Raw genomic sequence first — 20,386 nt, 5'->3', positions numbered from 1 at the left:
AAAGATTAGAGAAAAACATCTCTTTTTTTTCTGTTTGTTTTGTGCATTGACAGCATTTTGGATGTAGTCAGTGTTTGAGTTGATGGTTCGTACCCTTTGCAGAATTTAACATTTTGTGGTTTTATTATTTATCCAATAATAGCAGCAGAGCTGAAACTGAGCAGGCAGTGAATAGGTGCGTGCACAGAAAGAAGGGTGATGCTAGTCATCTAAGGCTATGTCTACACTTGCAGAGTTTTTGCACTGTCAGTTTCAACGGTGATAGTGAACCGGTGAAAGAAAAGCACTGGTTTGTGTACTCACTTCCACAGGTGTCCGAGAGTGTTTACATTTGTAACACTTCCATCAGGATGAGAGCAGCACACTGAGGGCAGCTATCCCACAGTGCAGCTCTCTCCCCTTTATCAATAGGCGAAGTGGGGAGGGGGTGATCACCGGGCATCCTGGGTCCCTGCACAGCGTCCTCTCCCCAAACACTGATCAGCGCTAGTTGCTCAGCATTGCTCTAAGCAGGGGATCATTTGCTCTGCGGAACAGGCATTGTCACCTGTCCAGATGATAAGTGAGCACTTGCCAAGAAAACAGGAAAGGGAGTTTCAAAGATCCATGGGGCTTTACAGGGGGAAGGGGTGGATGTCTGTTTACCTAGCATCAGAGCTGCTTGCCAGAGTGGTCACCTAGGCATTGTGGGTTATCCTGCAGAGGCTAAAAGCTCCATAAACCGGAAGAACGTGTCTTCACTTGCACATCACCGCAAAAGCATCACCGATAAGAACTGTACGCCTCTCGTGGAGGTGGTTTTCTTTTTGCGGTGAAACTTCTGAGTTTCACTGCAAAAAGTCAATGGCAAGTGTAGATGCGTCCATGGTTTTTGCGCAATAAAGGGACTTTTTCCACTTTAAATGGCAAGTGTAGACATGCCCTAACTGTCCGCTTGTGGTGTTCTTGTTCCTCTGTTGTATCCACTTCTTGCCTCCCATCTTACATTATAAGTTCTTTGGGGCAAGAGCTATCTCTGTTCTTTGTGTGCTTGGTGCAACAGGGCTCTGATAGGCGATTGGGCCCATTAGGAGCCAATGCAACATAAATAATAATAGTGAGAGGTGGGCCAGTCATTGGAGGTATTGTTGTCAAGCCTGTCCAAAACATCCTTCTGCATATAAACAGGGAAGCTGATAGCAAATCCACAACATACTGTTTTTAAAGGTCCTTTCTCAGAAAACTGACTTTATACAAATCAACCTGTGTCCCTTTAACATTTGGGGCCATTCACAAGTCACATAGAGATGCCATTTCTGGGTATGGCAGCCCAACCTTGATTTGCATTGGGAAGGTTATCTTTGCAATCACAAGCGTTAGAAACTTCATTTAAACAAATAAAAGCTCATTGTTCGTGTGACGGGCAGTGTTGGTTGGTGGCATCCCCACTTCTAGGGAACTTCCAGTGCTCCTGGTATGGGGTTTCTGTACTTTGTCACAGTCTGCAGAATCTAAATGTGTCCATAAGTCCCAAAAGCTGTAGCAAGCAGCCCAGCATGCGAACTGGGAGTTTAAATAACTCCTTATCTAGATAGCCTCCATTTCCTTATGCAAAATTTTGCATTAAATCATAGAAGTTAGGGGTTGAAGCAAGGAATTTCATAGCTCCTGCAGTCCCTTCCCTGCTTGCCATAATTCTCCACGTTCCCTCTTTACAGTACACTTTCTAGTGCCTTTTCCCAGTCTGTTTTTAAAAAGTCTCAAGCAATATGGCTTCCATCACTTTCTCTGGGAGACTGTTTCATAGCCTAGAATATTTCACTGTCAAGAAATTCTTCCCGATACATCATGTTACCTTCTCTTCATTTCATCATGTTATACCCCTCTGTACTATCCAAAACAATTCCTTTCCCTCCTTTCAATTTAAACCTTTCAAATATTTGTAGACTGTTACTAGAACTGAGTAAATAATTGATCCCCTCCTCCCCATTTGGTGGCTGAATAAAAAAAATTTTAAAAAATTGAGTGTTGCCTAAAACTTACTTTTTCTTTTCATTTCACTTTGTTTTGGGCATATTTTTCCTCTTTAAAAAACAAACATTTCAAAATGAAAATGTCAAAATTTTTCAACCTTTTCGCCCCCTTCATTATTTTTCCCCAGACAAAAGTATTTGCTGAATTTGACCCCTATCTGCAAATAGTGTTGGTTGATCCAAAACTGCATTTTCAGTGAATAATCTATTTGTCGAGAAAATTTCACCCAGCTGTAACTGTTATTTTGTCCCCCTTAGTCAAGTTGTACTTTTTTCAGTCTTTCCTCACAAGTCCTTCCCTCCAGCTCCTGACCATTTTCACTGCTCTCTATTTACAGTCTTCATTTTGACAATAACTAATAATGAAACGCCCAGAATTTCCTTTGAAATGACTGACAGTATTCGAGGTGAGATCACAGCACCTCCAGGCAAATTAGGTCTAGATTGCTCCATAATGAAAGCACGTTAATCATGTTGCTCCTTAATTTGGACTGTTATACCTATGATTTTCTGACCTATGACAAATGAAGAGCATAAATTGTTACATTACTTGAGTCCATTAGCTAAGATGCAAGGAAGTGACCCATTTTACCACCAATATTTAAAAATGTTTTACCAGTCAGATGTTAATTAACCTCCTCATACTGCGGGTTTCAGGTTTCGTTACAGTGTTTAGCATAAACATCAGAGAGTTATGATTGGTAGCACAGAATTTTTCATAAGGTCTGAAACTGTGATTTGTGCGAAATGAGCAGATGGCCTAGTGAAGAATTTCCCCAGGAGACTGCAGTTATTCAAAAATGAGATAGAGGCTGTACAAGGTTTGACTGTAAAATTAACTGGCTGGCCAGTGGTATCAGTATTTAACAAAAATGATTCAGCCTGGCCCTAGCATAATGCTGCACACAGTATTTTATGTCTCACCTAATAACTGCACATGAATGAAAGACAGTTTTGCTATGTAGGGTCGTTTTGCCAAACTGATGTTTCTGCTGTATCTTTCCGCTTACAGTGGCAACGCTATAAATCTTCAGGCATGTGGTGATGCTATAGAGCTGCTGTTAATTTTAAAAGATCACTTACTTGGCAATTTGAGGACTATTCTCTTTTGAATTAAGAAAATAAATGTAATGTTTTATTTTCAAGCCAAAGGAGTTACCAGTACTGCTAACCCCAAGCATTCAAACAACATAAAGGATGCCCTCAAAAATCATGAGGTTGACTTTAACATCCTGAAATCTTTTTAAAGTGATAACTTTGGGGTTCTTTTTATTTAACTTCTGGGTTTAGACACATTAGTGTTCTGTTTCCAAGATTTTTTTCCTGCAACCAGGAGAGCTATAAACTTACTTTTTTTTTCTTTTTTTTTTTTTTTAAAGTAAGTTCAGATTCTTAATTAATCATATTGTTCAGGTACAGGGGCTTTAAGGAAAATGCCAAAATATTGCAAGGCTCATAATCAAATTATGAGAGTTGGAAACCCTGAGTTAATTTAAAGCAGTGGTTCCAAAAATTTTCAGTTGCTCCCACTCAGCTACCCAACCCTTGGTTCGTGCCCCCTGGAAGGCACAGTCAGGAGCCGGGACCAAGAGCTGCGGTCAGGAGCTGGGGCTGGGAGTGGGGGATGGGGAGTTGGGCTGGAGTCCGGGGCCGCAAGCCGGGGGCCATAGCTGAGCTTGGAGCTGCAACTGGGGTCGGGGCAGAGGTAAAGCAGAGCTGGGGGCAGAGCAGGTCTGGGTGGCCCTGGTCTGGGCCCCGCCTATCCCCAAACATTCCTCTGGTTGTGCCTCACAGTTTTGGGGACCACTGGTTTAAAGGAATCCTTCAGAAAGAAATGGCCCTCCTTATCTTTTATAAAGATATTTCATTACTCATGAATTCTTCATGGAGGTTCCTTTCTAAGGGGCCAAATATACTATAAAACTCTCATTAGCCATGTTTTTAATTGAAATAACCAATGAAGAACAAATAAATTGTGAACAATATTTAATTACTCCCATGCTTGCATCAACATGTGTTCTGGTTTGTTTCTCATGGAATGGTTACATTCCTGTTGTAGAACATAATGGGCCTAATGCCACAATCCTTGTGCAGGCAAGAGGCCAGTGATAGCAGTGGGAGTTTAATTGACTTAAGGACTGGTAATAGAGCCCTTTGTTTCTCTTGCTACAGGGTCCATTTAAACTGAATGTATGTTCTCCATTTGATGCTTGTGCACACCTCTTAAACATAAAAGTGTATATATAGAAGGAAAAATAGACCCCATAGCCATTGACGTGAAACACTCATGTATCCAAAGGGGGATAACAGATTTGCCAATGAAGATATTTAAAGAAACTATATAAAATGGCACCTTAATCAACAGATCTGTCCCCCTATATATTAATTCACAGCTCTGCATTCTTATAACAAACACCTTTGTATAGTTCTTGTCACCCCTGTTAGCTCCGCAGACCAACACAGTTCTGGGAGGGGAAGCTGGATTTGATTCTTGCTCATACCTTATCAACAGACTTGTTAATAAAATTCCAGTTGCAGAACCAAATTGAAGACCATGTAGTTGCACAGGAATAACGGAGGGCAGAATTATAGTATATGGAATGTGTATTACTGGTGGTGATGCATGCACCAAAAAATAGAGCTGGTCTTTTGGGTCTCAGATGGAGTTCGCAGGACCGACATTCAGAGAAAACCTATTTTACTTGTAAACTAAGCAAATTTGATCTGGGACCATTAAGACGCAGTAAGTATGCTACCCGGCGATGCCATTGTTAGTCGCTTTTCAGAGTAGTGCCGCATTGCCTGAGAATATTGCATGAACTCTGACAGACGGAAATTAGTATAAGTGACCTTGTTTCTTAGAAAACTTTAAATGCCATATTTCAGATATTGCAATATCTTGAAAATAATCTAAATGTTTTTTGGGCAGTAATCCCCTACTTAAACGGCCTTTGATATAGTAATATCTGAGCACTCCAGACTTTTCTTTTCTTTTTTTCCCCTCCAACTAACGATGTGTATTTCTGTTGGCTTCCTTCTTGAAAAGGGAGAGGTTTTTAATCTTGAGCAGTCTTACATATGTCTATGCTGCACTAACAGTTATCACACTATATATAATGTAGAAGAAAGTGGCATACCTTTGAGGAAAGAATGGATTGATGGGGCACACTAACTTAGATCGGACAGCTCTTGCTGGCCCCAGATCCTTTCCCTCTAGTGTAAGGCAAAGTCTACCCTACCCCTTATGTCAGTGTAACTTGTGTCGCTCAGGGGTGTGACTAAACCACCCCCTGGAGTGACATAAGTTACATCGACCTAAGCACCAGTGTGGACAGTGCTAGGTCAGCAGGAGAGCTTCTCCTGCCGACATAGCTGCCGTTGTTCGTTAGGGGTGGATTAATTAAATTGATGGGAGAGCTCTCTCCTATCGGCTTCGAGCAGCTATACTAGAGAATTTACAACGGCACAGTGCACCGGTACATAGCCTAAACCTTTGTGTTCCTGTTAGTAAAATAGGAGTAGCAAGAGAGAGGGATGGAGAAAAGAACAGTTAGGGCCAGATTTTTAAAAGTGAAGAACTTTAGGGCTTTATGCAAAAATGTGCACGCAGCTGCACATTTAATTTGCATGCAGTTACTACAGTTGTGTTTGCAAATGATATGCATGACGCCAGTCTTGCAGCTTTCACAGTTTTTATTGTGAGTCTTGTGAAACGTGGCATTTTTCTTAAAGCAGAATGACCAGTCCGGTGACTAAAGCCTATTTGCATATAAATGAAATCTTTGGTAAAAAAGGGAATGACGCCACTTGAACCCCTCAGTGTAGAAGAGAACTGGGGATGGAATGGATGTGCTGCGGCAATGTCAGATCTTCCTGGAAGCAAGTGGTAGTGAAGAGAAACTGGAGAGAATGCTCCCACACTACTACATGCAGCAGCTGCGGAGGCCCTGGAGATCAATGATATATTCCAGTGGGAGCATGACAGGGCCTGCACATGGCTAGCTAAAGTCATTCAAAAATTCTGAGACTTCCATGATCCCTGTAAAAATGTCCTGTGCTTTGATGCTGTCAAAAATTGATAGCAGCTCGGCAGCGGGTGTGCTGTGAGTCCTGCTTATTGTGCTGACTGTTTCCCCGTGCTCTGTCGCATTCATCGTATACTGACACTGGTAGCTCTTTGGGGCAGGGACCACCTTTTTGTTCTGTTTTTACAGTGCCTAGTACAGTAGAGCTCTGATCCATGCCTGTGGCACCTAGGTGCTATCACAGTACAAATAATAAATCATAATACTAAAGCCACCTTTTCTTTACAAGAAACTACCTGCCAGGTGAGAACATGGACTCTTGTGTACAGACCTGCTTAATAAAGCTACGTCATGTGAATTTGAACAGTTAACAGATGGACCAATTAGAGACCAAATTGTTTGTGGTATAACCAAGTCAGAGCAAAGTCATTGCAAGGAACAGATTTGAAATATTGCAGATAACAATAGGTATTGTTCAACATGCCACCACGCTAATCATGCCTGCAAATACAGCACATGAAGATTAGCCTTAAATTTGCACATGTAGTTGTGCTTCCTCCCTTCTGAAACAAGGTCCTTAAAGCCCTAAAACAAGGGATAGTACTGCAGTAGTTCTCAAAGTTATGCCAAGACATCTGAACTCTGTGCCCAGAGAAGAAGCCTGTTAATTTGGTTGGTTGTTTGTCAGTGTGGGGGAGGGGACAGTGAGATTCTTCCCCTTCCCTTAAATTCCTCTAAACAATCTGTTCCTGCTTTCTAATGGTCAATTAACTTACCAGCCAGAGAACATATTTCCCCACTCCTCTTCCTCCTCTTCTATTGTATTTTACTGTGGTTTGCATAATTGTTTGCTTTCTATAACCCATGTTATTTACATCCATCCTCAATGTTGAGATCTTTGTGGTTTCCCTAACCCACCACCCCAAGGTGATGATAAACAAACTACAGATTCACGGTGTACATTTACTAGGATTGTATAATCTGGTTGTAGGGCTCAGTGCTAAACATGATCTCTTCTGACTGTATCTTTGTGGCTCTGTGCATCTGAAGAGATCATTTAAAAACAAACAACCTTGCTCCCTTTTGTGATTTTCTTTCCTATATGTTAGTCACTCTGCTCATTGGACTCTGGGAGATTTTATATGATTCACCTCACAAGACTTGCTAAGGATTTTTACACTACAAACTGCTGGTTTTGGTAGGGGGAGATGAAGATCAGCTGCTGGAAGGAATGAAGCATGTTCTTGGGAGTTCTCATGCGTTATTTATCACAGGCGTTTTTCATTGGGATCAGCTGGAGGAAGTAGTTAGTCCGGTTTGAGCGACATTCGTGTTATACTTAGGGGGCTTAAACAAGCCCAGGCAAGTGCAGTACCAACTCTTTCTCTTCATCTGCAGGCAAATGTAGGGCAGTCAGCAGCTGTGCTTCCACAGCTCCCCTCTCTTTAGTCTGGATAGCAGGAGTCATGCAAGAAGGAGAAGCCACACTAAGGATACACATATGCATTCGTGCTGGGAAATGAAGCTTCAGGTAGGAAACTGCCTTGTCAGCAGAGTATCTTGGCTTATAGTTCGCTGTAAGGATGGCATTAAGCTTTGCAGAACAAATCTTTGTGTAAAGTAAGGCAGTCTATCAAGACGGCCTACTGTTGAGACTCCTCATTAGCAAGCTGCTCCAACAATCCCTTTCTGTGTGATTCATTATTAGAATTGAACAAGGTAACTGGATTTTTTAAAAAATACTCCATTTCCAATTTGTGCTAGCATTCTCTCCTTCATAAGTCAGTAATCCTGAGAGAGAGAACATGCTGCCTTCTAACTTTCATATGTTAATGCTAAAATACGCTGAAACTGTATTAGCACTTTTATCAATATTTAAAAATGTGGGGGTAACATTGAGAAGATCCTGCTAAAATATAACTGAATGAGCGAGTGTGGAAAACCCCAATTTCCAATGATGCATCTCCAGAATGCTGGCAGAATCTATTTTAAGTCATGTTCATTTTCTGCTAGATCCATGTTCTAATGCTGAGTGAAGAGTTCAGCATAAGATAGAGAAGGAGATTTACAAAACCTCATGGAACAATAACAAAGGGTCTTTGTTCTATTTCTGAACATTATTTGCATTGCTCTGTGTGTGACAGAGACACTGATGTGATTTCATTTGGCAAGTACGTTCGAATATTGTCATTTGCTTTGTGTGTCTTGTTTAGTATGGATGCTGTCCCTAGCTGTTAACTTCGTTGCTGGTTTTAAAGGGGGGGAAGAAAAGCTACAGTGGGCTGCCGGAAAACCCAATGTGAAATAGCAAAGATTAAGAGTCTGTTAGACAATTGGAACAAAATGGTGTGTTCTGATGCATAGACACTTTTTTTTTTTTTTAAGCTTTAAATCCAATCCAGGGTTTAGTAAATAAGCATTACTGGTGGAAGCAGAAATTGTCAGATTTATGGAAAATCCCATGGAGAAGATTAATAATCACATGTTTTTGCTGAAGCTTGAACATACATTGAATGCCAGTCTGCTTCTTTTCAAGATGATACATTCACATAAGTATAATTTGTATGTATACATAGAGGTGACTTTGAAATACCATATTCTATTTTTTTTCCAATTCAGATTTTGAGTAGGTTGAGATATAAATTGTATGACACATGATAATTGCAGGATTTTTGACCATCAGAAATGGTCACTTCCAGCTATTGTTTGCTGTACTTCATGCTTTTAAAGTTCTTGTGGATCAAATGAAATAATCGTACTGATATCTGATCTGTCCTTTGTATTTTAGAGATGTGTCAATACCGGTCATAAATATGTATCTAAGTGAGATTAACACATTGTTATAAAATGTATGTTGGAATATGCATTCTGTAACAAAATGTGGTGCTTGAAACTGATTTATCTAACACTGTGTGGCAAAATTCATCCCTAGTACAACTCCATTGACTTTAGTGAGCTAACTGAAGGAGACGAGGGCCTTGAACTGCTGTAAATAAAATCTGAAATGCTTTTATTTAACATTTCAACACTTGCTGGAGCTGAGGTCACTCAAATTAATGTGATTTCCACAGTGAGGTATGGAGGGAGGAAATTGGGGTTTCTGGACTTTTGTGATTGGTTCGCTATGAATGATGTACAAAGGAAGGTCTGAATGGTGGTTTTTCCAAAAACCCAGTGTGTTTTGTTTGCTTTTTTACAATAGAAATTCAGGTCTTATCTGTCCATTTTTATTTTATTTTTTTTACCAATAGTCTCTATAGTCAAATGAGATTTATCTACTCCGAGAATTTTAGGGAATTCTCCCACTGTTATCATACCACCTGTACAGCAATGGTGGAAGCGCTGGCTCCTGGCGTTTTTATCACTGTTTCCTCTAGCCCCCTTCAGAGTACATCTAGATGACAGAGTGATAAAAACACCTGTGACCATGCTACCATGCGAGAGCTACGCCAGTGATAGCAGAATTCCCTGCAATTCCTGGTGTACACAAGGCACTGAATACCTGGTAGGATTGTGACATCAGAGATAGTAAAATCTGTTTAATGGAGAGGGGTAATAATTTGTATTCAAGCTGTTCAAAACTCTGTGAAATAAAATAGGTGTTAAGCAAAATAACAAATAAAAAACCAAATGCCTGAGAAGCAAGTGGGAGGGAAGATGTCTTTGTTAAAGATTCCCCACATTCACCCTTTCAGTTAAGGGCTGAGAAATATGCAGATTGCGATTTGATCAAAGCCCTCTTTAGCAAAACCAAGAAAGATGAGACTTGTTACCTGATATTTTTAAAAGCAGGGGGGAAAAAAGGGCACAAGTCTAATTTTCTTCCCCCTTTCTTCAGGTCACCTTTAACTGAGACTGAACCAAAATAGTGTTGGGAAATGATACTTTTCATTTTGAGTTCAAACTGAGGTGAATTTCCCAAGAGCTGCGGTGATGAAATTAATGTGATAACCTGGTTTATCTATCACATTACCACTTTGGAGCTGAATATAAAGATTCCTATTGAGTTTGGACAGGAATACAAAATAAACATTTCATATTTGCAGCTCCATATGAAAAGCAATACTGAAATGAGCATCGTAAACTGGATCTGTCTGTATAACAATGACATTTGTCTGACTATAGCAAAGTATAAATGAGGTTATTTTCAGGTATAGGCTCCTAAAACCACTGGGGAAAAAAATAAAACTCGGCTAGAGGGTGTGGGGGGAGGGATAGCTCAGTGGTTTGAGCATTGGCCTGCTAAACCCAGGGTTGTGAGTTCAATCCTTGAGGGGGCCATTTAGGGATGGGGCAAAAATTGGGGATTGGCCCTGCTTTGAGCAGGGGGTTGGACTAGATGACCTCTGAGGTCCCTTCCAACCCTGAGATTCTATGATTTCTGTTAATGGACCCTGCCTTTTGCCCAGTATGGCCTGAGGTCTTGTTCTGGGCCGGGAGTCTGGTCAGAAGAATTGGGGGTGGAAAGGGCTCATATTGCAGAGACAGAGTGGGGAGATCTTTGGGGTGTCATATGACTGGGGGTGAGTTTTTTGATAGGGGGTGTTTCACTTGCCAGTGACTGGTAAGTTGGTGTGTGGCAGTGACGGGTAGAATGGGGAAGAACGGGCAGCTGTGGTTGATGTGTGGTTAATAAGGGAGGTTGTATGGCATGACTTGATTGGGGGTAAAGGCTTAAAACTCTCAATCTAGAAGCGACTTCTAGCAAGTGCAGTAAAATGTTGGAGTTGGTCAGGTAGCCATGACCAGAGAAGGGTGGGTGGATAGAGGAGGGATATTGAGGCGTCTCACTGGAAGGAGAGAGTAGTGAATGGCATTTGGGAGTTGCACCATGACTTGGATCAGCTGTGAGAAGTGCTTCTTTGTCCCGAGAAGTAACTAGCTCCTTAGGCATCTGTTATGTCCACAACAAAAGGTAATTCTTCAACTCATTTAGGAGAGGGTTCAAGGGACCGCACTCAAGTTTTAATTAGAAATATCAACCTGTAGCTGTGTAAACTTCTCCAGACCTGGGCATTGGGTTTCTTTGTGGGGGGACCAAAGAAGCGAGAACTATTTTCCAACTGTGAAAAGAATACAACAGTACACACACAGAAGAATTGAAAATCACAGTGCAGCGTATAATCTGAACACAGACTTTCCAGCACTGCAGTATTTAATAATTATAATAATGTTTAAAATTACGATCATAACAGACAAGAAAGAAATGTAGTTAATTACACATTCAAAATTTCTTATTTAAATACACACACCTACTTCTTTGCATTATGGCTTTAAAGTAATCAACTATACAATCTGCACTGATGAAATTTTGTGTCATATTTATAGTCCTAATAACAATAACAGTTGTATTTTGCAGTGTGATTTTTTTCCCTGTTCTTTGTGCGCACTGAGTGTGGTAGTGTGGCTGAATTGAAATTGTGTGTTAGAGAGGATATTATTACTATCTAGCTATACAAAGGGCCTTCCTGGACTTCCTGGAGGCTTTGACTCTTCTCCCCTTTGGGATATAGAGAGCTTTTCTACTCATGAAGTTTAGACTTTTTTTTGTTTTTAAGGGAGTCTCCGATTATGGCACATCCATCAGACAAGTGACAGGGTTTTTGTTACCTTTTTATATGTTTTAACAGTGGCTAACCCAATGGGGCCTCAGAGCGCTACTGTAATAAAAATATTGAGTAAGTCCCTTTGTTTGCACTCACCTTCCTTGGTGCTACACTTGGGAGTTTGCAGAGCTAATTCCCTAGACTGTTGTAAAGAGACTTAGTTTCACACCTGGTTCACTGATCTAATGCCTAAATGCAAGTTAATAACAAGAGTGAGGTAACTGGCATAAGCAGCTGGCCGAAATGAGAGTGACTATGGCAATGTCTACACTAGAGATCTAACAGCGGCACAACTGTACTGCTTCAGCTGCAAGACCACAAGTCTCCTGTGTAGCGGCTCTATGCTGAAGGGCTCCAGAGGGCTCATCCGTCGGCATAATTAAACCACCACCCACCAAGCAGCAGTAGTTATGGCAGCAAGAGAGCATTTCCCGCTGACATAGCACTGTCCACACCTGCACTTCTGTCCGTGTAACTTACGTCAGGGGCGTGTTTTTTCATACCTCTGACAGACAAAAGTTTTACCGACAAAAGTGCTAGGGTAGACGTAGCCGTTGTCAGCCTCATCGATTGATGTAGCGTGCATGGTGCTTGGTACTGAAGTTTCTGGTTTGGCATTTGTGTTCCTAACCTGATTGAAGAGCATTTTTCCTAGCTATGCTTGGTGAGATGGGCTCATCTTTCTCTCCTAGGTGTAGTCTGTGCTACAGTTATTCATGTCTTCGTCACCTTGATTACACTGCCTGTTATGGGGCTGCAGCTTAAAAGTGAAGTTCTGCTCTGAAAAGTGACTTGGTGAAAATAGCATAGTAGGGCTCCATGTTTACTGTGTGTCAATGATTTCTAGAGCAAATCTGCTCAGTTTGCCAGTAAAATGGTGGTGTTTTTCTAACCACTGTCCTAGCAAAGTGCAGGCAGGGAGGGGATCTGATTGCTCTCTGTAAATACACTGGGGGGTAAAAACCAAGGAGGGAGAAGAGCTGTTTAAGCTAAAGGACAATGTTGGCACAAGAACAAAATGGGTATAAACTGCCAAATGAATACATTTAGGCTAGAAATTAAAAGAAGATATCTAACTATCAAATGAGTGGGGGCAAACAATCTAACTAGTTTTTAAGATGGTGGTTGGCAACTTTGTGAGTGGGGTTGCTTGCAGAAACAGGGAACTAGACTTGGTGACCAGGAGGTCCCTTCTAATTCTATTTCCTAGGAAACTCAGTTTTTGTGGGATGATAGTTGGGTTTTAAATGCATTTAAGGGTGCAGTAGAAGTGATGTTTATTATACTTTATTTATTTGTGCCTGTTGAAACCCTCATGCACTTTCACAGTGCATTTAGAGGAGGCAAAGGTGCAGGTCTTTAGATAAATTAGCCTGCCTAGTACAAAACTGTCTTCCTTTTCTATACTAATGCAGTTCCCATGGTCAGGGCCACAGAGAGCTATCTTACATTGCTGTGCTTTACATTTCTTTCTAAATCTGAGATCTTGGCTGGAGAAATTCCTGATTAAATAGATTCTTACCACTTTGTGGTTTTGTCCAGGGATATTTTACACTCTGCCCTTTGGTCTTCGCTTGTGCCTTTTCACTTTTCTTTGCCAAATTCAATTCTTTGGGCAAACCTCCCACGACAGCTTATGCCCAAATAAATCTGTTAGTCTTTAAGGTGCCACTGGACTCCTTGTTGTTTTTGTGGATACAAATTAACATGGCTACCCCTTGATGCCTGCCTGCCTTGATTTCAGTCTCTATGACATTATAGTCTTGCAGGATTTTATCACAAGGCTTCACAAGTTTTTGAATAGAGGTTATTTCCCTGTTCAGCTCCACTTTATGACCCTTCTTCTTGGATCTTTCTAGGTAAAAGACAAGCAATTAGCCTTATCAGGCTGATGGTCAGAAATATGAGGAATGGTGAGGAATATTTTTGCTACCTCCTTTAAGAGGCTGGGGACTTTCGGCTTTCCAGCAGCATTGCTTTTGCTTTAATGGCTTCAAAGAATTAGATTTGGAATTTGTTACCATGCTCTCAATGAACTATTTCTCATATGGCCATAGCCTCAAACTGCTCTTTGCAAGTCATTCATTCTTTGCTCACTTTTTATCACCACATTTATAGCTCTCCCTGTAATCTTCAGAGGTGCCTTTCTTGTTAGCATTGCTTTTAAGCAACTAGTAGAAATTTAATCGTGATTTTTTTGCAGTACCTATCTAGAATCCATGTAGCCAATTCTCACTGCCTCAGGAACACTCCAGAGGTACCAATATTGAGCAAACAGGCAAACATCACTACAGTCCTGGGTTGCCTTTTAATAATTTTCAAATATTAATATCCATCAATAACTGATGTTCATGTTCACCTACAATTCTTATTTTTCCAGTATATTTATGTTATGGGGTGACCTGTTGCCATTATTTATGAATTTTGTATTACAATAGCACCTAGAGGCCTCAACCAATATTGGAGCCCCATTTTGCTATGTGCCATGTGTACATGCAGCTGGAGATAGACCCTGCCCCAAAGAGCTTACAGTCTAAATAGAGAAGACAGACAAATGATGGAGGAGAAAAGGTATCGCTATCTCCCTTTTACAGATGGAGAACTGAAGTGCAGTAAGATATTAAGTGACTTGCCCAGGTCACATGAGATCTGTGAGTTGAATCACCATCTCCTGAGTAGAGCCAGCACTTTACCGACAACATCATCCTTCCTTCCCATTGAACTCCGATGCATAGTATTAGGCCATCTCTCCCGGTTTGGTGCCTAAATACCAGTTTCAATGGTAGATGTATTTGAAATATAGATAAGATAGTTCATCTGCAGTGCTGTTTGTTTTGTTTGTGTTTAAGCTTTCATTAAACAACAGCACATGGCTATTTTGGTCCTTAAAGATTTGGCTTGGTAAATACTGAGTGCCAGATTCAATACTGGCATAAGTGGGTGCAGTTTAAATCCATTAAAGTTAATCTGTCCGGTCAGTAATTAGTGACTTTTGATTAGCACAACTGTTGTAACTACATAAAAATTGCTCGGATGAATTGCCACGTGGCAGCACTTCTCTGTCAAAGGACTAATATGCTTTTTCATGGTTTGCAGGAAGAGTAGTTGCAGGACCTTTGAAAGACCAAATAAATTGTCCGACACCATGTTAGTAATACTGTTTTATATATTGAGAAATTCCTCAGTTCATTATGTGCCGGTAATTTACCACATCCAGCTGGTAATTGTGATTACTATAACTATGAAGCTTTTTAAATTTTTAAAATAATACTTTGTTTTATATAGTATCTTTCATCCTGAAGCATACCCAATGACTATGTAGATTTTACGTATGGCTACCTCTGGAGTGAAACCCAGCCACTGTTTAACAGAACACAGCAAGATTACACAAGAGTTTAGGGTAGGAAATGAGAACTATCCGCCCAAAACTACAGCATGTAGGGAGGCAGAATGTAACTGAGTTGAATCTGGCTGGAAGGTGACCAGCTCCATTACTGCGAAAAGGGCCATCCGTATGTTAATGATCACAAAGTCAAAAAGAACTGAGAGAATTGTTTTTATACTGCCCTATTTATATCCTCTCCTGTTTGATATTTTCGACATCTCTCTCTCTCTGCCTCACCCCTTTTCATGTCTTTGCTTAATATTTGAAACCTAATTTCCCTTTGTAAGTGATACCTCTCTCTCATCAGTGAGGTATGAGTGGATGAGAGCACCTATCATGATTAGGGACTTTCCTGTCCTTTTTATTACCATAACACAGAGCTTGCTAATAGCTGTTGTTATTACAAGCATTTACTTGGTGCGGATCACCATGGCATGGAGGCATCTTAGAAGGCTTAAGATGAAACAGTGAAGGGAAGCCAAACACATGCAGCTTTCTCAGTCTACCAGGAAACCAGAATCTAATCATTTGGAAAGGGCTGGAAAAGAAGGGTCTTGCAGCTCTTTGTGACCAAGTTCATTATTCCTTTCTTCGGGCTCGAACCTGCAAGATGTTGAGCACTTTCAACTTCCACAAAGTCAACGGGATTTGAGGATACTCAGCCTCTCTCTTTCTGGGCTCACATAGAGTTGCCATCTTTCTATTTTAGAAAACCCTTGCCCCGCCTCTGCTCACTCCATTTCCCTCCCACCCCCCTCCGTCACTTGCTCTCCCCCATCCTCTTTCACATGCTCATTTTTTACTGCAAGGCCCAAACAGGCATATTTTTGACAGATCAGATCCCTGTTTTTTGTACACTAAAGTTATTGTAATTTTATGTGTGGAATTAGGTCCACATATTATCACAGCTGCAATGGGTCCATTAAAAGCCCACTCCCGAAACACACATACAGATCCACAGAGCACGACCACAGAGATGAATACTGGTCCAGATACCTGTAAAAATAAATCTATAGAAACTGACTCCCATGCCTACATGCAGATACAAACGTGTATTCATGTGTACACACCTAGCATGCACTAACACACACACTTCCACGTTATTTATTATTACAATTGTTGTTTAGTGCCTAGAGACCCCAACTAAGATCAGGGCTCCAGGGTGGTCAGTGCTGGACATACATATAAAAAGAGAGTCTGCAACAAAGAGTTTATAATATAGCTAGACAAAGGTGGGGAAAAATATATGATACATTGGCTCTTCTGCAATTATTAGTCAACAACATTCACTTTTTAAGAAAGAATACATTTCTTTTCGTTTCCTTCTCTTTTAAAAACTTGTATCATCAATTTTTGTATGTGCGTGCCAGCAAAAGGAATAAAAGTCAAAGAGTTAGGCTGGAGATTTTATTCACGCGGGTATACACACACATGCGGCAATACATGCACCTCCCTACACAAAGACACACAGTCTCTTACACACATACAATGCATAACCCCTGAAGGAATTCTGCGCCAAAAAATGAAAAATTTTGCGATGAAAATTTTAAAATTCTGCGCACAGTATATTAAAATTCTGCATGTTTTATTTGTCAATAAATAAATGTGGAGGCTACAGCATAGCAGTGGGAGCACAGGCCACTGGCTGCATGAAGGTGGAATATCACTTCTCTTCCCTGGGACATGGGCTCAGTGGTGAGGCTGCACCCTACCCTGACACAGCACAAGGTCTGGGCCTGCCCCTCTGTGCCAGGTGCACCAGGTGTGGGGCAGGCAGGCTCAACCGGGCAGGATCCAAGTGTGAAGGGGCTCATTGTGGGAGGGATCCAGGCGAGGGGTGAGAGGGTTCTATGTGGAACAATCTGGGTGCAGGCAACTCAGTGGCTGGGGCAGGTCTGGATGCACAGAGGCTTGTTGTGGGGGGGTTCCCGGTGCAGGGGGAGTGGAACTCTACAGGGGCTTCCAGGTGATGGTGTTGGGGCTCAGCGGGGTGTCTGGGTATGGGGGTCTAGGTGCAGCTAGTTGGGGGTCAGTGGGTGGGGGTCTGGATGTGGGGGCTCAAGGTGGTGCAGGGGGTGGGACTCATCAGGGTGGGAGTTAGAGTGCAGGGAGCTCAGTGGGGGTGGTCTGGGTGTAGAGGTGGGGGGGTCTAGGGGCAGGGAGTCTGGTTGCAGAGGGGCTCCAGGTGCAGGGATTGAGGTTCAGTGGGGAAGCAACTCCTCGTACAGTGACTCCTCCCGTAGGGAGGATGCTGAGCTTTCTGATTCCGAGGGAGGTTTCTGGGGGTGGGTCTGACACATCCCCAGCTACTCCTTGCAGGGGAAGAGGAAGGGTTGGGACTGGGAGGGATGCAGTGACTGGGGATAGGAGTGCGGGGGGGTTGGGATGGGGAGGGATGCACTGATGGGGGGATGAAATGAAGGGGGGGGTTGTGGGGTGGTGGGACAAGGAGGGATGCAGTGATGGGGATGGGGGTGCAGTGATGGGGATGTGGGGGGGTTGGGACTGGGAGGAATGCAGTGAGGAGGGGAGGGGTGCAGGGGGATGCAATGATGAGGGATGGGGAGGGATGCAGTGACGTGGGCTTGGGGGTGCAGTGATAGGGGGATGGGGGTGCAGGGGGCATGCAATGACGGGGAGATGGCGGGGTTGGGATGAGGAGGGATTCAGTGACGGGGAATAGGGGTGCAGGGATGGGGTTGGGATGGGGAGGGATGCAATGACGTGGGTTGTGGGTGCAGCCCCATTCCCAGTACTTGGAGACAGGGATACACATACCTCCAACTCCTGGGTGCAGGTAGTGGGGTGACAGTCCATGGTTCGCAGCAAGGCATGTGCCGCAGCTTGAGCCCAGCCACAGGAGGAGCACGAGGAGAAGAGGGCTGGGAAGCAGTGGGAGAAGCGCGCACCACATGACCCCTCAACAGCCACTTGCTGAGCTCTCACGAGTGGCACTAGTTCCTCCCCTGTCCTGACCCAACCAATGGGAGCTGCCTCTGCGGGCGGGGGAGGGGGGCATCCCTGGACCCCACCCTGGCAACCCCTAAGGCTAGGAGCCGGATATGCTGGCTGCTTCCGGACTCGGGTGCCGTGGCACTAGCAGGGAGCCTGCCAGCCCTGCTGCAGCGCCGCGAACCTGACATTCAACGGCCTGGTGAGCCGTGCTGACTGGAGCTGCCAGGGTCCCTTTTCAACCAGGTGTTCGGGTCCAAAACTAGACAGTTGGTCACCCTAGCTCACCAGCCTCTCTAAAGCCTCCCTCTGACATGCAGGCTCCCTTCCTGCAGTGGGTGCATGCCAAAGTCTGTAGATCTCTCCCACCCAACTGTCAGTTCCCAGATTCCTCCAGGAGCCCAGTTAATGTTGCCAGTTCCTGTGATTTCTATTGCGAGTCTTGTGATACTTGGTCATCTTTAAAGCTCTTGAAGTCAAGCGATTCCACAAGAACTTCATCATTTTCTAAACTAAGTTTCTCCCCTTCACTGTTGTGGAGAAAGGCTTGAAAACATGACTCTTAAGCTCAAAAATCTGCAGGCTGTTAACAGGCGTAAAAGTCATGAGATTGTGGGTGCTTATCTCGTGATTTTGAGGGGGACATAACTCATGTCTTTTATACACCTGCGGTTGGCAGTACTGGACGGCTTGTACCTATTGGGACATTTGAACAGCCTGGGTTCTGATTCAGCTTCTCTGAAAGGAAGCCAAATTAGAAATATCTGCCCAGCTAGGAAGCCCTCGGAGAGTTGCAGCTGGGAATGGTGGGGCCATAGTTGCTTTTGAAATCTGCTCCTGGACACTGCATCCAGTAGCACCTCTGTGATGGTGCAGACACTTTCACTCTCATGTTCCTTAGCAAAGTGCCTTGAAGCGCCAGTCTCGAACAACACTTGCCTCATCATGAGGATGCTCAAATCCTTCACTTTCAGCAGTTTAAAAAGTGAAAAGGAACCAGGGAATCTGGAAAGTGTGGGGGAGGAGGAGAAGAAGCTGCTTTTCAATCTTCCTCCACTGTCTCCAACACCTCCTGCCAGGCTGTCAAGATGGGTTTTTTCTGTTCATAAAAAAGGAAGCAACCCTCCCTAAACTGCAATAAATTCGCAGGTTAGCCTTTTTTAATAGGAAAACAATCTTGAAAGCTGCCTGTCTGTAAGCTCTGTTATGTTGACCTTGATATTTGTTCTCAATACCAAGACTTTTCCTTTTTGTAGTTACTATATGCTGTATTGTCATTTCTTAATGTTTGTATTGACTTGGTAGTTTCCTTTGAACAGGTTTTGTCATTTTATCTGGTGTCTGCTGATTATTAGGTTTTGTCAATTTCTCTCTGTCTAATAGAAAATACTATGTTGGTTTGAGTCATTGGGAGATACTGATATCTTTTAATTTAAATTGCTAGTCACTGGTTAGCATTAGGACCTTGAAACATAATGACTGTGGTCTCCAGAGAACTGTTCACGTGTCTCAGTATAGGTCAGATTAGTTCAAAGAGCCAGATGTGACACTTTGGGCTAATGGAGACACCTGGTCTGCCTTCAAATCCAGGTCTGGCCCTGTAGATTAGAGGGCTAATTCTGCTAAAAATCATGACATTGCCTGTGCTTCAAAGGGGCTTCAGCAAGATCTCTATATTACTGAAATAGAGCTTTCACTGCTGCCCTTTTGTGTAATTGTGGCCCTGCACCATTCCACTGTGGTGAGCATAAGAGCGCTGACCATCATTCGCCGTAAAAACATAATTGAATATCATGTTGGATTTATCTTCTAATTGGTTGGCCTCCCATTTCTCAGGTTAACATAAAGGGTGGAGGGGAGTAAGCAATGGTGTTGTCCCAAATACTATGCCCAATTGTAATGTCTAGATTGTACAGCTCTTGATAATATCACTGTCCCTCTTTCTTATATGCTTGATCAGCCATGGAGAAGTTAAGTGGTGACTGATTGCCACTGTTTAGGCTTCAGACTTAACACACTAGTGATAAAAGTTCATACCTCTTTGAGCTATTGTTTCAGGCTGTCTGCAGACTCTGGCAGGGATCACTGCATCAGATTGCATTTGGAAGATTTTGCTTACCGCCATAAGGTCAAGAAGGATTTAGCCCTTGTCTACACTTAAAAAGTTTTGTTGGTGTAGCCGTAGTGGTAAAACTATTCCACCAAACCCTCCTAGTGCAGGTGCAGTTTATACTGTCAGAAGAGTCCATGTGCTGGTATTTTTGCTTGGGGAACTGGTTTAAGCTGTACTGGCACAAATATATTATTCTTTACTCTATAAATTGCATCTAGACTGTGGCTTTTCAGCAAAAAGTCACCCCCCTGACATAGCTATGTTGGCAAAACACAAGTGTAGGGTAGGCTTTA

At 42.7% G+C, this 20,386-nt stretch overlaps 1 protein-coding gene across 8 annotated transcripts in view; it reads left to right on the top strand.

Annotated features, from left to right (window-relative positions):
- LOC125640324 (E3 ubiquitin-protein ligase MARCHF8) overlaps positions 1-20,386 on the top strand; it is a 197,988-nt gene that overhangs the window by 78,030 nt on the left and 99,572 nt on the right. Inside the window, exon 2 of one of the 8 annotated variants that reach the window (XM_075130724.1) lies at positions 7,436-7,568. The exons of the other annotated variants lie outside the window; for them this stretch is intronic. Within the exon in view, the coding sequence (XP_074986825.1) occupies positions 7,539-7,568 (30 nt within the window). The 5' untranslated portion in view covers positions 7,436-7,538. The remainder of the gene's footprint in view (positions 1-7,435; positions 7,569-20,386) is intronic. 8 annotated transcript variants of the gene reach the window in all.

This window comes from Caretta caretta, chromosome 7 (genome assembly GCF_965140235.1).
Source record: "Caretta caretta isolate rCarCar2 chromosome 7, rCarCar1.hap1, whole genome shotgun sequence".
NCBI lineage: Eukaryota > Metazoa > Chordata > Testudines > Cheloniidae > Caretta > Caretta caretta.
Note: the sequence above shows the minus strand (reverse complement) of the source record. Positions and strands in the feature narration are given on the sequence as shown.